Source organism: Nicotiana tabacum, chromosome 10, assembly GCF_000715075.1.
Source record: "Nicotiana tabacum cultivar K326 chromosome 10, ASM71507v2, whole genome shotgun sequence".
NCBI classification, from domain to species: Eukaryota; Viridiplantae; Streptophyta; class Magnoliopsida; order Solanales; family Solanaceae; genus Nicotiana; species Nicotiana tabacum.
The window spans coordinates 3,501,899-3,519,702 of NC_134089.1; the positions used below are offsets into that span (position 1 = coordinate 3,501,899).

General features: G+C 39.6%; 1 protein-coding gene across 1 annotated transcript; it reads right to left on the reverse strand.

The window, feature by feature from the left end:
* Positions 1–421: 421 nt before the first annotated feature.
* On the reverse strand, positions 422–12,905 carry LOC107760421 (transcription initiation factor TFIID subunit 12). The gene is made up of 8 exons (XM_016578467.2): positions 12,137–12,905; positions 9,251–9,403; positions 8,598–9,095; positions 7,265–7,339; positions 2,249–2,327; positions 2,112–2,176; positions 1,944–1,979; positions 422–1,740 (listed from the first exon to the last, which is right to left on the reverse strand). The coding sequence occupies exons 1-8, from the start codon at positions 12,743–12,745 to the stop codon at positions 1,612–1,614; spliced, it is 1,644 nt and encodes a 547-aa protein (XP_016433953.2). The 5' UTR covers positions 12,746–12,905; the 3' UTR covers positions 422–1,611.
* Positions 12,906–17,804: the final 4,899 nt, after the last annotated feature.

A 17,804-nucleotide genomic window follows, 5' to 3' on the forward strand; every position in this document is an offset into this window, starting at 1 on the left:
ACTTCCACAGGTTAAGGGTAACGTTAGCATACACGCCACCCTCCCCAAACCCACTCCCCAAATCCCACACAATAGGAATACACGTGGTATGTTGTTTGTTTATCCTATAATTTAAGCTATATTCATGAATTAATTTAACTGGTAGCCAGTGATGGCAAATTTCAAACAAAACCTTGTCTCCTCCTCCTTAATGTTGTTATTTTAAGAGGAAGCTTCCCTGATTCTAAAGTATAACACACGCACAAACAAAAGTTTTAGCGATGGCAGTCTACGAGTGAGCTATGCAAGGGTGTTCAAAGTACTTTTTTATCAATAAGAATTTTACCCTATACAAAGTATAATTTTCCGCGGAAGTGTGACCAGTTGACCACCCTTGGCCACACATAACTACCACCCTGGCTGCTTATAATCAGATTCAAGGTCAACAAAAACGGTGAATCTCATTGCTTATATGTACACGATTGAAAGTTCTCACAAATACAGGATTTCCAAGAAAGAGAGAAGAGACTCAAAAGATAAAAATGAGGACTAAGTATTTAACAAGGACATGTTCTTCTTAACATAAGAGTATTCCACAAAAGTAAACTCTCGTCGAAACACTAGTCGCTGCTCAAAAGTGCTAATTAGTAAATTCTCTTTAGGCTGATTTTCAAAGTTTAAATATTGATCCTCTGATATACCACCACTACATTTTGAGTACACATCAATTAGCCAATTCCAAACAGTCATTTAAGTCTCACATTTGCTTCCTCATATTGCCAACCTTGTGTCTTGCAATGTGAAATTTCCCAAGTTAACATAACATACACCACCTCTTGGAAATCTGGTATTTTCCTTAGAAGTATGATATACAATCTCTCAAAAATGTGATAAACATAAAAGTAACTGAAGTTTGTCCCTCTCCCTATCTTAATTTAGATTTTGCTAAACTCAACCAAACATTGAGGTGTGACCCACAATCACCCAAGGCTGCATGCAGAGTATCACGTATTCACGCAAGGTCCGAATAAGGACCGCACCCCAAAAAGTATAATATAGTCATGCTATCCTAATGCAAGCATCAATGGCTTCTTCCACAGCTCGCAACCATGACCTATATGAGTCTAAGCTAGCACAGCTTTAAAACACGACTCAAGACTTACTTTCTTATATATCCAACATTTTTTCTGTATTTTGCGAATGTGAGATTTGCCTAAGGTACTACTACTCCCCTCCCCAACTTTTGGTAAACCCTACTCTCCAAAACACCAATCCATGAGTCAAGCGGTGGTTCTTTCTGGCAATGCCCCCATGCTGACTTGAACCTCTGACCACAAGGGTTATTACCGGTAGACTATCCCCTTGTCTTTTCCTCTGTAAACTTCTTTTCTAATCAAATCCTAGAAAATCTCAGTGAGTTATCAGTCCCACATGTTCCCCATTCCAAGCTCAAAAGTAAATACTCCATTTTCAGACTTTTCTCAGTACCCATACTAAGGATTTTAATTTGAGATGGCAGTAAAAAGATTTAGTCCAAGTTTTACTATGGAGTCAGTAATATATTCATTAGATCAATTCTCCTGGTTTTGGTTTTCAACATAGCTCTCTTCAAGGCAGTACCTAAGGCAGTTCTCATGTCTTGGCATCAGGGGAACCCAAAATATTAGCTGCACCCTTTGCCAAATGGCCTTTCATACCCCCACCAGCTTGTGCTGAGCCCTTTGCATTTGTCATCTCGGCAGCTAGAGCAGATTTCTTTATCTGCCAAAAGGACAACGACCAGTCAGCAAACAATAGCAACCGGAAACCACACGATTTAACAAGTTGACCTATATATGTCACATTAACTTCTCACAAAACCAATTAAAGATAACACCCAAACACCTCACTTCTGTTTGGGGATATGGACATACTTCGGAACTTTTTGTGGGACAAACAGGGGGAAGTAAAAAAATTCGACTTACCGCTGCAATTCTCTCCTTGTGGATGTCACTTATAAACTGAGAAACCACAATTGAAACAATCAAATAACAATAACAGATCCGATTAAAGATAACATCACAAGAATGTACCTTCTCGGAAAAATCTAATCTTGAAGTTATGCTTTCAGAATAAAGCAGTTATTAACTTACCGGCTTCTTGTAGGTCCTGATCTCATCCCCACTAAAGCCTGGGAGGGTCATGTTCCAATTCCTTTCTGAACCAAAGATTCTATAATAGGTTAGGTCCTGCATATTGCTGGATCAGTCAGGAATAGAAGGTAACTTACCAAGATGCAGAAGGATGTCCTTTGCTTCCAAAGTATTGGATTTTCGATGCTTGGCCAACGAACAGCCAAATGTGGTAATCTGGTCAAGCACAAAGTAGTTAAAAACCAGTGAATAAATGAGGAGCACACTGTTAAAACAGATTTCTCATTTTCCTGGAGGTTATACAGGTCCGAAGTGATTTTGATATTAACAACTTAATCACCCAAAAAATATCTAAAACTTTGATGTAAACATACTGTGACTTAGAATGAGCGGCAGCTCATTGTAGAGCTCCTACTTTGAATCTTAGAAACCCGTGGATAGATCGGCCTTCCCTTTTCTTCTACCCTAGGCCATCCCACGCTCAAAGATGGGGTTAAGGTTCTCTTCGGTTTACAAAACTCCGCTGTTCAATAATGAGTCTGAATACACATAACCTACTTGAGCTGAGATTGCCACTCCCGTACTTGCTCTGCATCCTTAGCTACACTCACCCCGCGAGCAAATACTCCCTCCCTTATTCCCTCCCTTATTCCAGTGTATTTTTTATCTTTCTTACACTCACCCCCCACCTCTCTTTAAATTCCTGCCACAACCTTTTAGGATAACCGTAGAATACTAGATACTGATATCCATTACTCACTCTGTCCCAATTTTTGTGTCATGTTTTTCTTTTTAGTCTGTCCTCAGGTGGGGCAAAGAGTGGGCCCGGGGTCAGGGGTGGGTCGGGAGGCAGGGGAGGTAGAGGGGGCAAGGGAGCCTATAGATTGAGAATCGGGTCATGGAACATAGGATCGCTAACGAGTAAGTCTATAGAGTTGGCGAAGATCCTTCAGAAGAGGAAGATTAATATAGCGTGTGTCCAGGAGACTAGGTGGGTCGGATCGAGGGCGAGAAACGTGGATGGGTATAAGTTGTGGTACTCTGGAGTCGTGAGGGGTAAGAATGGAGTGGGTATCCTAGTAGATAGCCATCTTAGGGAGTCGGTAGTAGAGGTCAGGCGTGTGAATGATAGACTAATGACTATTAAATTGGTGGTGGGTGAGTGTACTTTAAACGTCGTTAGCGCGTACGCACCGCAAGTAGGTTGTGATGAGGAGATTAAAAGGCGTTTTTGGGAAGGGTTGGATGACATTGTTCGTAGTATTCCACCTTCCGAGAGGTTATTCATAGGAGGGGATTTCAATGGCCATATTGGGTCGTCTGCAGGTGGTTATACTGGGGTGCATGACAGCTTTGGTTTCGGGGAACGGAACGGAGGGGGCATCTCACTGCTGGAGTTTGCCAAGGCATTCGATCTAGTGATTGCAAACTCGAGTTTTCCGAAGCGAGAGGAGCATTTGGTTACTTACCAAAGTTCGGTGGCGAAGACTCAAATTGACTATCTCCTCCTCAGGAGATGCGACAGAAGGTTGTGCGAGGATTGCAAAGTTATCCCAGGTGAGACCCTTGCAACGCAACATAGGCTCTTGGTGATGGACGTTAGTATTATGATAAGAAGGAAACAGAGGTCAGTACGAGGCCGCTCGAGGATTAGGTGGGGCGCCTTGACTAAGGTTAAAGCCCAGGAGTTGGAAGGAAGGTTGTCGGCAATGGGAGCTTGGAGAAGTAGTGGGGACGCAAACACTATGTGGTCGACAACAGCGGACTATATAAGGAAGGCGGCGAGAGAGGTGTTAGGGGTATCTTCTGGCCGCACCGGTGGCCACAAAGGAGACTGGTGGTGGAATGCAGTTGTACAAGGTAAAGTGGAAGCGAAGAAGGTGGCTTATCTGCGGTTAGTGGGGAGCACTGGAGAGGAGGAGAAGAGAGCGAACATTGCGAGATATAAGGTAGCTAGGAAGGGGGCAAAGATGGCAGTGACAGAGGCAAAGACGACAGCTTTTGCTCGTTTGTATGAGGAACTAGGGAACAAAGGCGGGGAGAAGAAGTTACTCCGACTCGCTAAGGTGAGAGAGAGGACGGCTCGGGATTTGGACCAAGTGAGGTGCATAAAAGATGAGGACGGCAAAGTTTTGTTGGGGGATGACCAGATAAAGAGGAGATGACAGACCTACTTTCATAAACTTCTAAGTGAGGAAGGGGATCAGGATATTGTACTAGATGAATTGAGGAACGCCGAAAGCCCCCATGTACTAAGTGATTGTCGGGACATTGAGGTCGATGAGGTCATGGAGGCAATGCGTAAGATGAGAAGGGGCAGAGCTACCGGACCAGATGAAATTCCGGTTGAGCTTTGAAGGTGTGTGGGTAGAGCAGGCTTGGAATAGCTTACTAAGTTGCTTAATGTTATATCCAAGACTAATAGGATGCCCGAAGAGTGGAGGTGGAGTACAATGGTCCCGTTGTATAAGAACAAAGGCGATATCCAGATCTGTAACAACTATAGGGGTATTAAATTACTAAGTCATACCATGAAAGTCTGGGAGAGAGTGGTAGAAATGAGAGTGCGAAGGACGGTGTCTATTTCAGACAACCAGTTCGGGTTCATGCCGGGGCGATCTACCACAGAAGCTATCCACCTTATTAGGAGGATGGTGGAACAATACAGGGATAAGAAGAAGGATCTCCACATGGTGTTTATCGATCTAGAGAAAGCGTACGACAGGTTTCCTAGGGAGGTCTTATGGAGATGCTTAGAGGCTAAAGGGGTCCCGGTTGCCTACATTAGCGCGATTAAGGACATGTATGATGGAGCTAAGACTCGGGTTAGGACAGCAGGAGGCGATTCAGATTATTTTCCGGTTATTACGGGGTTGCACCAAGGGTCTGCATTCAGCCCTTTCCTATTTGCCCTGGTGATGGATGTTATAACGCATCGTATTCAGGGGGAGGTGCCATGGTGCATGCTATTTGCTGATGACATAGTCCTAATCGACGAGACACGACGCAGCGTCAGCGAGAGGTTAGAGGTTTGGAGACATACCCTTGAGTCCAAAGGTTTCAGGTTGAGCAGGACGAAGACGGAATACCTTGAGTGCAAATTTGGGGCAGAGTCGACGGAAGCGGGAGTGGAAGTGAGGCTTGATTCTCAAGTCATCCCTAAGAGGGGTAGTTTCAAGTACCTGGGGTCGTTTATTCAGGGGTCCGGGGAGATCGATGAGGATGTCACACACCGTATAGGGGTGGGGTGGATGAAATGGAGGTTAGCGACGGGAGTCCTGTGTGACAAGAAAGTGCCACTGTTACTGAAAGGTAAATTTTATAGGGCAGTGGTTAGGCCTGCTATGTTGTATGGGACCGAGTGTTGGCCGGTGAAGATCTCACACATCCAGAGGATGAAAGTTGCAGAGATGAGGATGTTGAGGTGGATGTGCGTGCATACAAGGAAGGATAAGATTAGAAATGAAGATATTCGAGAGAAGGTGGGGGTAGCCCCCATGGAGGACAAGATGCGGGAAGCAAGACTCAGATGGTTCGGGCACATTCAGAGGAGGAACACTGATGCACCGGTGAGAAGGTGTGAACGACTGGCGGTGACGGGTACGAGGAGAGGTAGAGGGAGACCTAAGAAGTATTGGGGAGAGGTGATCAGGCAGGATATGACGCGACTTAGGGTTACTGAGGACATGGCCCTAAACAGGGAATTGTGGAGATCGAGCATTAAGGTTGTAGGTTAGGGGAGATTGTGATGTCTTTTTTACAGCGCACTAGAGTGAGACTAGCCAGTTAGGAATTAGTCTTAGAATGCTATTGATCAACTACTGATGATGGGCTTTATCTTCTGTGTATTAATACCTTACATCTTTTTCGTATTTCCTATATCTCTTATATTGCTGTTACTTTGTTTTTTATGGTATTTATGTTATGTTATGGATTTTATGGTATTTTATGTTGTTTTATTATGAGTATATTGATAGTACTAATATAGTGTCTCTTGTTGCCTCTTAGAGCCGAGAGTCTCCTGGAAACAGCCTCTCTGCCCCTCGGGGTAGAGGTAAGGTCTGCGTACATATTACCCTCCCCAGACCCCACTTGTGGGATTACACTGGGTTGTTGTTGTTGTTGTTGTTTTTCTTTTTAGTCTGTCCCAAAAAGAATTTCATGCTTCCTTATTTAAAAAACAATTTAGCTTTAATCTTCCTATTTTACCATTAATGAGATGATTTATAGTTGCACAAATATCTATAACTTGTTTTAGAGCATAAGTTTTAAAAGTCTTCCTTTCTTAGACTCCGTGCCGAGTCAAACACAACCACATAAATTGGAACAGAGGGAGTATGTCACATGAATCCCTTTTCTCCAGAAGAGATTCAAGCATAAATTAACCCGAAACTGACAAATACGGGAGGGGCTTTTTTTGAAGAAAGACTACACCCATTTTCCACAGCCCCTCCTCTGTACCCTCTTTAGGTTTATAGAACTACATATAATATAGCCAAATGAAATTTGCTTCTAAATCGCTTGACATTTACAAAAAGTTACACTTCAAACAAAGCAAAGTATCCAACTGGAAGAGATAAAAAGCCACTGATCTGCATGGGAAGAGACATATCATAAATAAAATAAGAACTTAAATGAAAATTGGACCATGATTTGAAATTCTCCTTAAAATTAAGAACAAACTAAGAACATCGGTTTCATTGTAGGAAACAACTTTATGTAGAATAGTAAGATCTAAAAGCAAATTCTATTTCCTGCTTCCTAGAATTCATTGAGTTAATCTAGGAAGAAAATAGTACTAGTATTACAAATTCAAGTAGCAATTTCAACCTTTCCTGTACTTACCAGGAAGTAAGCTATAAATGAAACCACCATACCCCTGAGCTTACCCTACTACTCTTTTATTTTTTAGATAAATAACCCTGAGCTTACCACATTAAGCTGCACAGAATAGTAAAACTGAAAAGTAATGGCTTATCTACGACAATGAAAAAGCTAGCTTTATCCTATCAAAGCAAGGCCAAACCTCGACCCCACCTGAGTTCTTCTGAGAATAAGCTACAATATAGCACCTCCTAACCTATCAGATTGTCAGGTGAGATATCAAATTGAAAGTGATGTTTCAGCGTGAAACAAGTAGAACACGAACTTACAGATTCCACAAATTCCTCTGCTATATCAACAAGGACGTCTTCAACTTCAGCATCCAATTTCTCTGATGGATCAATCTGTCAAGGACAAATGCAGGTCAAGCAATTGCATCATAAAGGCAAAGAGAATACACAGATACTCGATACCAAAATCGAAGACCAGGAGAGACAAAGAGGACACAATGCTAAGAGAGGTTTTGTTCACTTTCCAAGATGACTATGAATGACAAGGCTGCTATTATTATATTTATACACCTCAAAATTCAATAAGATTGCCCTCCTTTTCTTCCCTACCTTATACCTTTAAGAGGTTATTTTGGCAAAAATGAGGCCAAAACAGGACCTCGTACCAAAACCTTCACCTGTGGCAAAAGCCCCTAGTGGTTTCTCCACCTCCATATCTACCTAAAATGATAAAAGTAAACTAAACCATATTTTTTTTAACTATAAAGATAAGACTTAATTTTAAACTAAAGGATAAGATGAAGAAAAAGTAACTGTAAGTGCAATCCTTTTTTATCGGGAGCTACATCATCTAGTTAATAATAATAACTTCCCAATCACTGACCATCTAGTACTGCTGCATTCTCAACACAATGCACCTCATCCTATCAACTGACATGGACTTTTAACAATCTATCTTCAACACAAATTTCAAAACCATTAATCTCACGGGACTCCAAGACCAGAACTAACTAATTAGAAGAAAACCAAGCAAGAAAAATGCAAAGTAATTTGCGGTGCAAGGTCCTCATCCTTTGCAGGAATTATAACATTGTGAAGTGATCCAGCTATGAGCTACATGCCAATATAGTGAAGACTAGTGGTGGCAAAATGGTTAAAAGAAAACAGTTAATCACCCATATTATCCACTAAAAAATGGGTTGGATAATGAACTTTTAAAAACGGGTCACATTAGATTAAGAACCATATTATCCATTTAGAAAATGGATGACTAATGGGTTTAACTTTTACATTTGTAAAACCTCAAATTGAGGTTTCTCAAGTTTGGGAGACAAGAAATTCTCCCAAAAGTGATCATATTCAAGAAGTCATACCATATTATCCGCCAATTAATCCGTTTTTTATTCGTATTAAATATGGGTCGGATAATGTATCCATTTTTTTACCCGCTTTCGACCGTCCCATATCTAACGCGACCCGCCCATTTGCCACCCCTCGTGAAGACATTAAAGCTTTGAACATATATATTCTCCTTCAAATTAAATCAATATATACAGGAATAACTTCAAGAAAGAAGGACTCTTTAAATCAGGTGGATCATGGAAAATGCACAAAAATGTAGAAATAGTGAGTTTAGCATGTCCACAGTAACCTGGGTCAGAATCTCCTGGATGCTTCTCTTGCTTAGAATCCTAGTACAAGGTTCCTCCATCTCTAAAGTGGTAGCCTTACTAGGAGGTCCTGGCTTGACCGTAGCGGATTGCATCAATGCATAAGATGAAGGTCTCTGTACTCCCAATCCCTGCCCCCTGGCAAGTGGCTGATTAGATAATGATTGTGGGATCCTCAATGGGGGCATCTGTTGTCCCAAATGATCTTGGGATTGACTTGAGGTTGAAAGCTGTGACTGTTGGGCAGAGGATGAGGTAGTAACAGTATGCTGATGCTGCGAAAGAATATGGGACCTTTGATGCAAAGTCTGAGGGCTAATTTGAGGCCTTAGTGATGGTGTTGGCAAAGGGGGTTTTCCTTGTGCTCCTGAAGATAACCACGGCTGATTCTGGGCCCTTGGACTTTGAGACATAGTATGCAATTGGGAAGAAGGTAATCCCACTGACTGAACTCTTAGCATGCCATGGCCTTGAAAATTCTGCAAGGATAAATAAAAAAGAAACAGAAAACCTCAATATTTTACAGCCAAAAACCATGTGAATAATGATCTACAAGCACAATCTGAACATAAACATCCAAATTATAGAAAAGGGCATACAAAGATATGTTTCTATCTTGCAAGGAAATACTAACCTGTGTAGTAGCAGACTGACTACCGATGCTCGTCTGAGGTCTAAGAGAAGAGGCGACAGGTCTCAGCTGCTGAGGAACCCCTGCTGGCCGCATTGGCGAAGTTGAACCAAGCGATCCCATCATTCCCATCATTCCTTGTATTGGCTGCCTCACCTACAGACAATAAGAATCATTTAATATCCAATACAGAATGTAAAGCAAGAACACAGGGGCGTAATTGCACACAAAAGTATGAAGTACCGAAGCACCCAACTCAACAACAACAACAATAAACCCAGTAATTTTCCACGAGTGGGGTTTGGGGAGGATAAAATGTACGCAACCTTACCCCTACCCTGGAAGGGCATAGCCTTTGAAAGACGGTATATATCAACATTCCAACCTATTCCTTTGTGGCTAGCCCGTTTTCGATAGACCCTCGGCCAGAGAACGGATGAAAAAAATAATGGCAACAAGTAGGAATAACAACAAGATAAAAACAAGACCGAAGCCAAGAAAGCAGCTACACTCTAGGTACTAATATCAATTAATGAATAAAAGGATATCATACTAACACTAGCGAACTAAGACAAAGAGAAACATTCGACTACCTACTAGCCTTCTACCCTAATCTTTGACATCCATACCCTTCTATCTAGGGCCATGTCCTCAGTCAGCTCCAGCTGCGCCATGTCCTGCCTGATCACCTCTCCCCAAGACTTCTTAGGGCTACCTCTACCCCGCCTGATCACCTCTCCCCGAGAATTCTTAGGCCTGCCTCTACCCCGCATGATACCCACTAAGGCTAACCTCTCGCACCTTCTAACTGGACTTTTATGCTTCTCCTTTTAACATGCCCGAACCATCTCAACCTCGCCTCTCGGCTCTCGCATCTTATCCTCCACATGGGCCACTCCCACCTTATTCCGAATAACTTCATTCCTAATCTTATCTAACCTGGTATGCTCACGCATCCACCTTAACATCCTCATCTCAGTTACTTTCATCTTCTGGACATTAGAGTTCTTGACAAACCAACACTCTGCTCCATACAACATAGTTGGTCTAATTACTACCTTGTAGAACTTACCTTTAAGTCTCAGCGGCACATTCTTATCACACAAGACACCGGAAGCGAGCCTCCACTTCATCCATCTTGCTCTGATACGGTGCATGACATCCTCATCAATCTCCTCGTTACCTTGTACTATAGATCCAAGGTACTTGAAACTCTGTCTCCTGGGGATGACCTGTGTATCAAGCCTTACACCCATGTCCGCTTCCTCAGTAACTTCGCTAAACTTGCACTCCAAGTACTCCGTCTTGGTCTTGCTCAGCTTGAAATCTTTAGACTCAAAAGTCTGTCTCCAGTCCGTCATCAACACCTCCTTGAGTCTCGTCAATCCGAACTATATCATCCGCAAATAACATACACCACGACACTTCCCATTGAATATGTCATGTTAGTGCATCCGTTGCCAACGAAAACAAAAACAGGCTAAGGGTTGGTCTCTGATGCAACCCCATCACAACCGAAACACCCAACTCAAATAACCATATTCATAATTCAATTAAGTAGACCCAACCACATAAACCAAAATAACCAGGATCGAAAAATCACCTAACAATTCATGAATTATGTTCCGGTGTTCTAACAACGATTCAGAATACTTAATCATGCATCCTGAATTGTTATCTATTTGTCTTACTATTTAGTACCCCAGTCATTTTTGTTTATCATTTAAATTTTTCACATACCCATTAAAAAATTGTTTAATAACATTAATCATTTGGGGTATTCAATTAAATTAGCATGATTTCTTTGTTAAAAGAATAAGTAATTATGATTGTATGCCTTCTTGGTGTAGCAAGGGTAGAATTGGAAAAAATATGTTAATGTTTTCTTGGTTATCTTAAAGCATTAAACAGCATGGAACAATTTTTTTTGGCTAAAGTGACGTATAAAAAGGTCAGGAGGGACAACAGAGTAACAATTTTTTTCTTGAAACCCAACTCCATATAAATAATGTGTATATATACAACCCAAACATCATGGCATGGTCAATTATCTCTTAACTTAGTAATGTTTAGGCTCTTTCCAATGCAACTAATGATAGTACTTTATATTGTCTCCACAATAAAAAGTGGACGAACGGCTAAGACTGGACCCTGCATGGTGGATTCACAATCCAATGCCTTGATCCATTTGACTACATCAGCCCTTACACCTTCACATGTTAAAGTCTCAAATTTGATTCTCTATTACCCAATAATGTGAATTTAATATGGTTATAGCAAATTGTTTGAACTCTAGACGTAGCACACCAGTTTGCACGCATCTCATCGGGTAACCTTGTGCAACTTTTTTGCCTTTGATTGATGTGATTTAAACTTTGATCTTTCATGGTCTTCATTTCTCTTTATCTACCCCTAAGCCACATGCTTGGATGCTCCTCTAATCTTTTTTCAGTAATTTTACTACTTAGCTTCTCTTGTTTAAATATCACAAATGATCTTCAGGACCTACTCCTAGTGGATTAGTTTATAATTAGGCTGCAATTGCAAACTTGTTGCTTTTCCGGGAACTAAAACGATCTAGTACGCAAAAAAATTAATTGAAATTGCATACACATAGGAAAAGGATGCATCAAATTTACATGACACTATTTTTTATTAGTCCGTTCCAGAAAGCATGACACGTTTCTATACTAACTAACAATTTAAGTTTAAACTTTCCATTTGACCCTAAATGAGAAGCTTTTATAGCTGTATAAATGTTGTGACCTGTTTATGCTAACAAATTTCAAATTTTTTAGTAATTTCTTTCTTAAAGTCCATTTTGAGTCAAACTCAATCACATAAATTGAAACTAAGGGAATAATAAGAAGGTGAAGAATTAAATAATACCTGTGAGGTAGTTGAGGTGGGAGCAGAAGAATCAGGCAAATTGCGACCAAATTGCTGCCCAAAAGAAGGCGGGGGCGGAGTCAATGAGGAGAAAGAGGTAGGAGGGTGATGAGCAGGTACTCCCATGGCCATTCCTCCAACTCCTCTAGGGTTTTGCATAGAAACCGACGAAGACGAAGAAGTAATCGAAGATGATGATGGTGATGATGAGTGAGGTGGCGGCGGTGGTGGCGGAGGAGGTAAAGAGAAGTGTTGAAAAGGTGAAGGCTGTTGCCATGGCCGATTAAAGGGTTGTCTTGTTTGAGCATTTTGTAAAGTGGGTGTTAAAGGGTTTTGCTGTTGAGTAGATGTGGCGGCTGCAGCTGCGGCGGCGGTAGTGGTGATAGTGGTGGTGGTAGGGTTCAGGTTTTGTGGTGGTTGTGATTGTACTACTGAGGTAGTGGTTGTTGTAGTAGACGGGAGTTGACTGGTTGCGGCGGTGGCGGCGGCGGACGAAGGTGGTGGAGATGGTGGTGGAAGCTGTTGTTGTTGTTCAGCTGGCTGTGAAGTGGACGTCGACGGCGACGGAGTTGGCGGCGGCGGAGTCGGCGGTGGTTGAGTTTGCTCCATTGGAGTAAATATTTTCTTGATTTCCTATGATTAATAGACGGGGAATGATTATATATAAATGATTAGGCTGATAATATAAGGTTTTCAATTTAATCTCACTTATTTAAGCTGAGATGAGAATTGGCTTAGGAATTAGGACTTGAAGCTGAGTACTCGTGCCAAATGTTGGTAGTAGTTGTGATTTCAATTTAAACCTCGAGATTTTTATAATTATGTTTTAATTACTAGAAAAAATAGTATAATTGTTGTCAAGTTTTGACTTATTTACTTTTTCTATAGCCATATCAATGCTCGAGTGAGCAACTATTACAGTTAAAGAATCGGAAAAATTGAATATTGTTACTTTCCATTAACACAAATATCTCGATTATTTCATCGGATTTTGTTATCTATTGCCAGCACATCGTTTAATCCATAAACACACGCAATTTCATTTCCAACTAATACCACTCGACTGATCTCATCCACTTGAAAATTGATGTAAGAGTTGCTAATTCGATTTCTAATAAACTCTTGAGTTTTGTAGCTCCGTGAGAAAGTTCCATAATTCAATTAAAGATAAAGCTCTATAACTCAATTAAAAATAGATAAGGGAGAATGCCGCTTTAAAAAATTCAACGTACTTAGTAAGTTAAGACACCCTTTGCACGGCGAATAATGTAATATAATAATATAATCTATTGCCAGCAAGCATCAAATAGTAGTACAGCTAAATAAATGAGAAGAAATCACTAATACTTTTATTTCTCTTAAAATTTGAACTTTGATCTATAAAAATTGCACTTACTTCATTGACAATTAGATCAGTAATAACAACATAGGAAAGAAACTATACTAGTAAAGAAGTCATGAAAAAAGTAGAAATAACAACAAGATACAAAAATTAAAGCAGAAAAAATATTATGTAGCAATAGAGATCTAGGAATAAAAAAATATGAGAATAATACTAGCGTTATTGGTCAGAAGCAAGCAGAGTAAAAGGCGGGTAAAACTCAAATAAGCAGAGGGGGAGACACATTCATGAAAAGCAAGAATCCCTGCCGTGGGACGCCTACCCCAGCTCGGTCGGTCAGTTAGCCCACCTAACAAATGATGAGATTCTCGATCGATATGATCGAATTTCAAAAAGTCTTTCTCACTATTCAGAACAGTGGAGCTTTCGAAGGAAAAATCTCGACAAAGATGATCTCAATGAAAGACAAAGTAGAAACTAATCCAAAGTTGGAATTAATCAGAAATAGTGTGTAAAGTAGGGGTGTACATGGACCGGGTTGGTTCAGTTTTTATCAAAACCAAACCAAACCAACTATATTGGTTTGGATTGGTTCGGTTTTGTCGAGTTTTTCGGGTTTTCAGGTGTTTTTTGTTACATGAATATTATTTCAATCTTACTTTGTTAAAATTATAGATAAAACTTTGATAAGTGAATATATGTTTCGTAAATATGGAAAAAAATGACAAACATATGATCTATTAAAATATTCTAATGGGAGAAATTTTTTAGTAACACATGATAGTTATTTTCTTAGTCGTCTAACAATAATTTTTCGTTAATTTACGCTTTCAAAGTTAATACATGAGAGGATCCCAAATATTTCTACATTTTCTAAAGAAAATTCACTATAAAGTCTTAAAAATATAAATAAAATTTATATATTTATATGTCGGTTTGGTTCGGATTATTTTACTCAATACCAAACCAAGTCAAACCAAACCTAGTCAAATTTTTTAATCGGTTTGGTTTGGTTTTTCGGTTTGGTGCGATTTTCCGGTTCGATTTGAACACCCCTGGTGTAAAGTATTCTAAACTACATTCTAGATATGGTATACTAAGAACCAAGACTATAATCCTATTAACCCTAAACTGCTAAAAACTAAAGTTTTCAGAAGTATGTACTTTGAGCTTGTACAGCAACAGGACTTCTAACCCTATGAACATTATTAAACCAAGTATAGCTTCCAAAAACATCCTTGTTTAATGGTTGCAAAGGAGTGATGTCCACTCGGAACGTTACTTTACTTCCATCGCGTTGAAAGCTTACGGTACTCGGCTTCACTTGTATTGAAATTCCTTCAGGATTTTCTATCTCGACTTGAAAATCAATAGGATCGTCATATTTTCTTCGATAAGTGACTGTACGATAAACCGATATCGTCTGATTTCTCAAATTTGAAACTTCGATCGAGGGGTAGTTAAGATCATAATGTGCAAGGTGATTATTATTAGAGCACTCAATTTGATATCCCAATAAACCTTGTAATGTTCTTTGAGTGATTCCAACTGTCCAACAGCACTAGAACATAGATAGGAAACTATATCTTCCATGTTGAAATCATAAACCAGGCCTGGATTTAGTGCAGCATTTGGGTTCAATAAACCTGAACCAATGTCATAAGGTGTTGCAATAACATTCCCTGAATCTGTTTGTATTGGATTCTTAGCATTGTCCAAGTTATAAGCTGCATAAGACAAATCATATTGTTAAAGATCAAATATGAGACACCAACCTTAGAATTTCAAAATCATGAAAAAGAATTTTCAAAGGAATTGTTTAAGTTAATAAACAAGTTTCGCACTATGAAAGGGTGCGATAGAATGGTCGGAATCCCTCTACCCTTAACAAAAGCTCGCTGGCCTGATGATATGGTGTCCATCTCATTCAAATGATTTGATAGCCAATTTTGTTACTTGGTTTGGTTTGGTAGCCAACCTTGTTGAATTTGTATAATTTGGTAGCCAATTTTATTGACTTGGTTTGGTTTGGTAGCCAACTTTGTTGAAATTATGAAAAGGGTGTGTAAATTGTCAAATATTGTAGGCTTTAGAGAGTGAGGTTTTAGCTATAAAAGGAGAGCTTTAACTCTTATTTCTACACACCAACAAAGAGAGAAAAGAGAGAGCAAGGTATTCCATAAACTATAAGAAAATAGTTTGTGAAGAAAAATAGAGTGTGAGAGATATTGTAGTGAAGTGGAAAAAGCAAAAGAGTGTTTATTTCTTTTGAGGGTGTAGTGGTCTTAGGAGTATTTTATACTCGTTACTACACAGTGTAAAATTCCTCGCTATAGTGATATCAGTTGCTCTTCTTGGCCGTGGTTTTTTCCCTTATTCAGAAGGGTTTCCACGTAAAATCTTGGTGTCATTATTGCTGCATTTCTATTCTTACTGATTTAACCATAACTTAGTGTTCTGCGTTTATCACTAATACCGTGAATACTATTTTTACGGGGTTTATTCCCAACACCTGATGCATGCCATAGTGGGCCTATATGGCATGCATCAGGCCAGTGAGCTTCAAATTTCGAGTGGTTACAAAAATAATAACAACAAGGGCTTTTAATACATTTGGCCAGATGGCTAAAAATAATTACAACCGCTATCCAGACAAGAAAGGTTGCTCTGATGGTAAGCAATCTTCACTTCCAACCAAGAGGTTGTGAGTTCGAGTCTTCCAAATAGCAAGGTGGGAAGTTCTTGGAGGGAAGGATGTCGGGGGTCTATTTGGAAACAGCCTCTCTACCCCAGGGTAGGGGTAAGGTTTGCGTACACATTACACTTCCCAGACCCCACTAAGTGGGATTATACTGGGTTGTTGTTGTTGTTGTTGTTGTTGTTGTATCCAGATTTAGGAAAAATATATACTTATTCTATATAAAATACATACATTATATATTAATATATGCAAAATATACATTTTGTGGAGCCGGCTATACCGTGTATATTTCCGTAATAACTACTCCTTAATCCCAAAATAATTGGAATCGGCCATATGAATCCTTTTTGACTCGCCCATTTAAACTCGTCTCATGCCAATAGCAATATCGGATAGTTAAACTTAAAAAGTCAAGTTTAGTCTATCATATCCATTTTTTTTTTGCTTCAAGTATTAGGAATCCGAAACTTACGAGCCCGACTAATTTTGATTCGAGCCGTGCCGAGTAAGAGCTTGTCAACTACTTGAAACTTGTTTTTTAACATTAGTAAAGAATACATACCTGTTGTCATCAATGCAGATTTTATTTCAGCTGGACTCCAATGAGGATAAAGAGCTTTTAGAAGTGCAGCCACACCAGTAACATGAGGAGTTGCCATTGAAGTTCCTGACATTATATCATAGAATATCGAGTCTGCTCTCGCCTTTTCAAAAGGAGGCCAAGCTGCTAAAATGTTTCTTCCTGGTGCTGCTAAATCAGGCTATAACAAAACTAGTGTCAGCACTTCGATTTAACAGAGGCGGAGCCAGAATTTGAAGTTTATGAGTTTTGAACTTGCTGCAAATCCATCGAACACATTAAAGTAACTCGATTCGTAATTAAATATTTATTCATATATAGTCGGACCTCTATATAATGTCATCTTCTATAACAACCAGGGGCAAAGCCACCTTTGTATAAGGGTGGTCACCGGAATATAACGAAAAATTACACTGTGTATATAAGTAAAATATTTATTTTAGATGTGTAAAAATATATTGAACACCCTTTGTCGGGAATTTTTTTTAGTTCTTTCAAGTCTGAACACCCTTGGAAATATTTCTAGCTTCGCCACTGATAACAACACTTCACTATAACTCCGAAAATACAGAAACAAAGAAATTCCATGATCGAACACCAAAAGAAAATAGAATGGACTAGAAATTGGAGCTCTAAATGATTCATTTTGGACTCAAAAGCTTTGCGGTTCTTATAGATCTAATTCATTGAATTCCATTCAGTAAAATGGAAAAACGTCGCGTGGAAAGTCTTGCTTACTATCTCCTCCATCTAAGTTATGTAAGAGAAAAAGAGCGAAAAGCACGGCCAAGTTTTCTTTGGAACCAATTTTTCATATTATGTTATAATATATATTTTCTATAACAACATTTCACTATAGTAGCTAAAAAATATCGGAACAAAAGAGACTGTTATAGAGAGATTTGACGGTATGGTTAATTTTCTAGTACAAATATATTGTCTGATCCTGTAGTATTGGTACGCAGTACCGTAACTCCGCCCCTAGATACAAAATATTTTTATAAAAAAGAAATGAATATTTTAAAAGGAAAAAAAAAGTACCTTA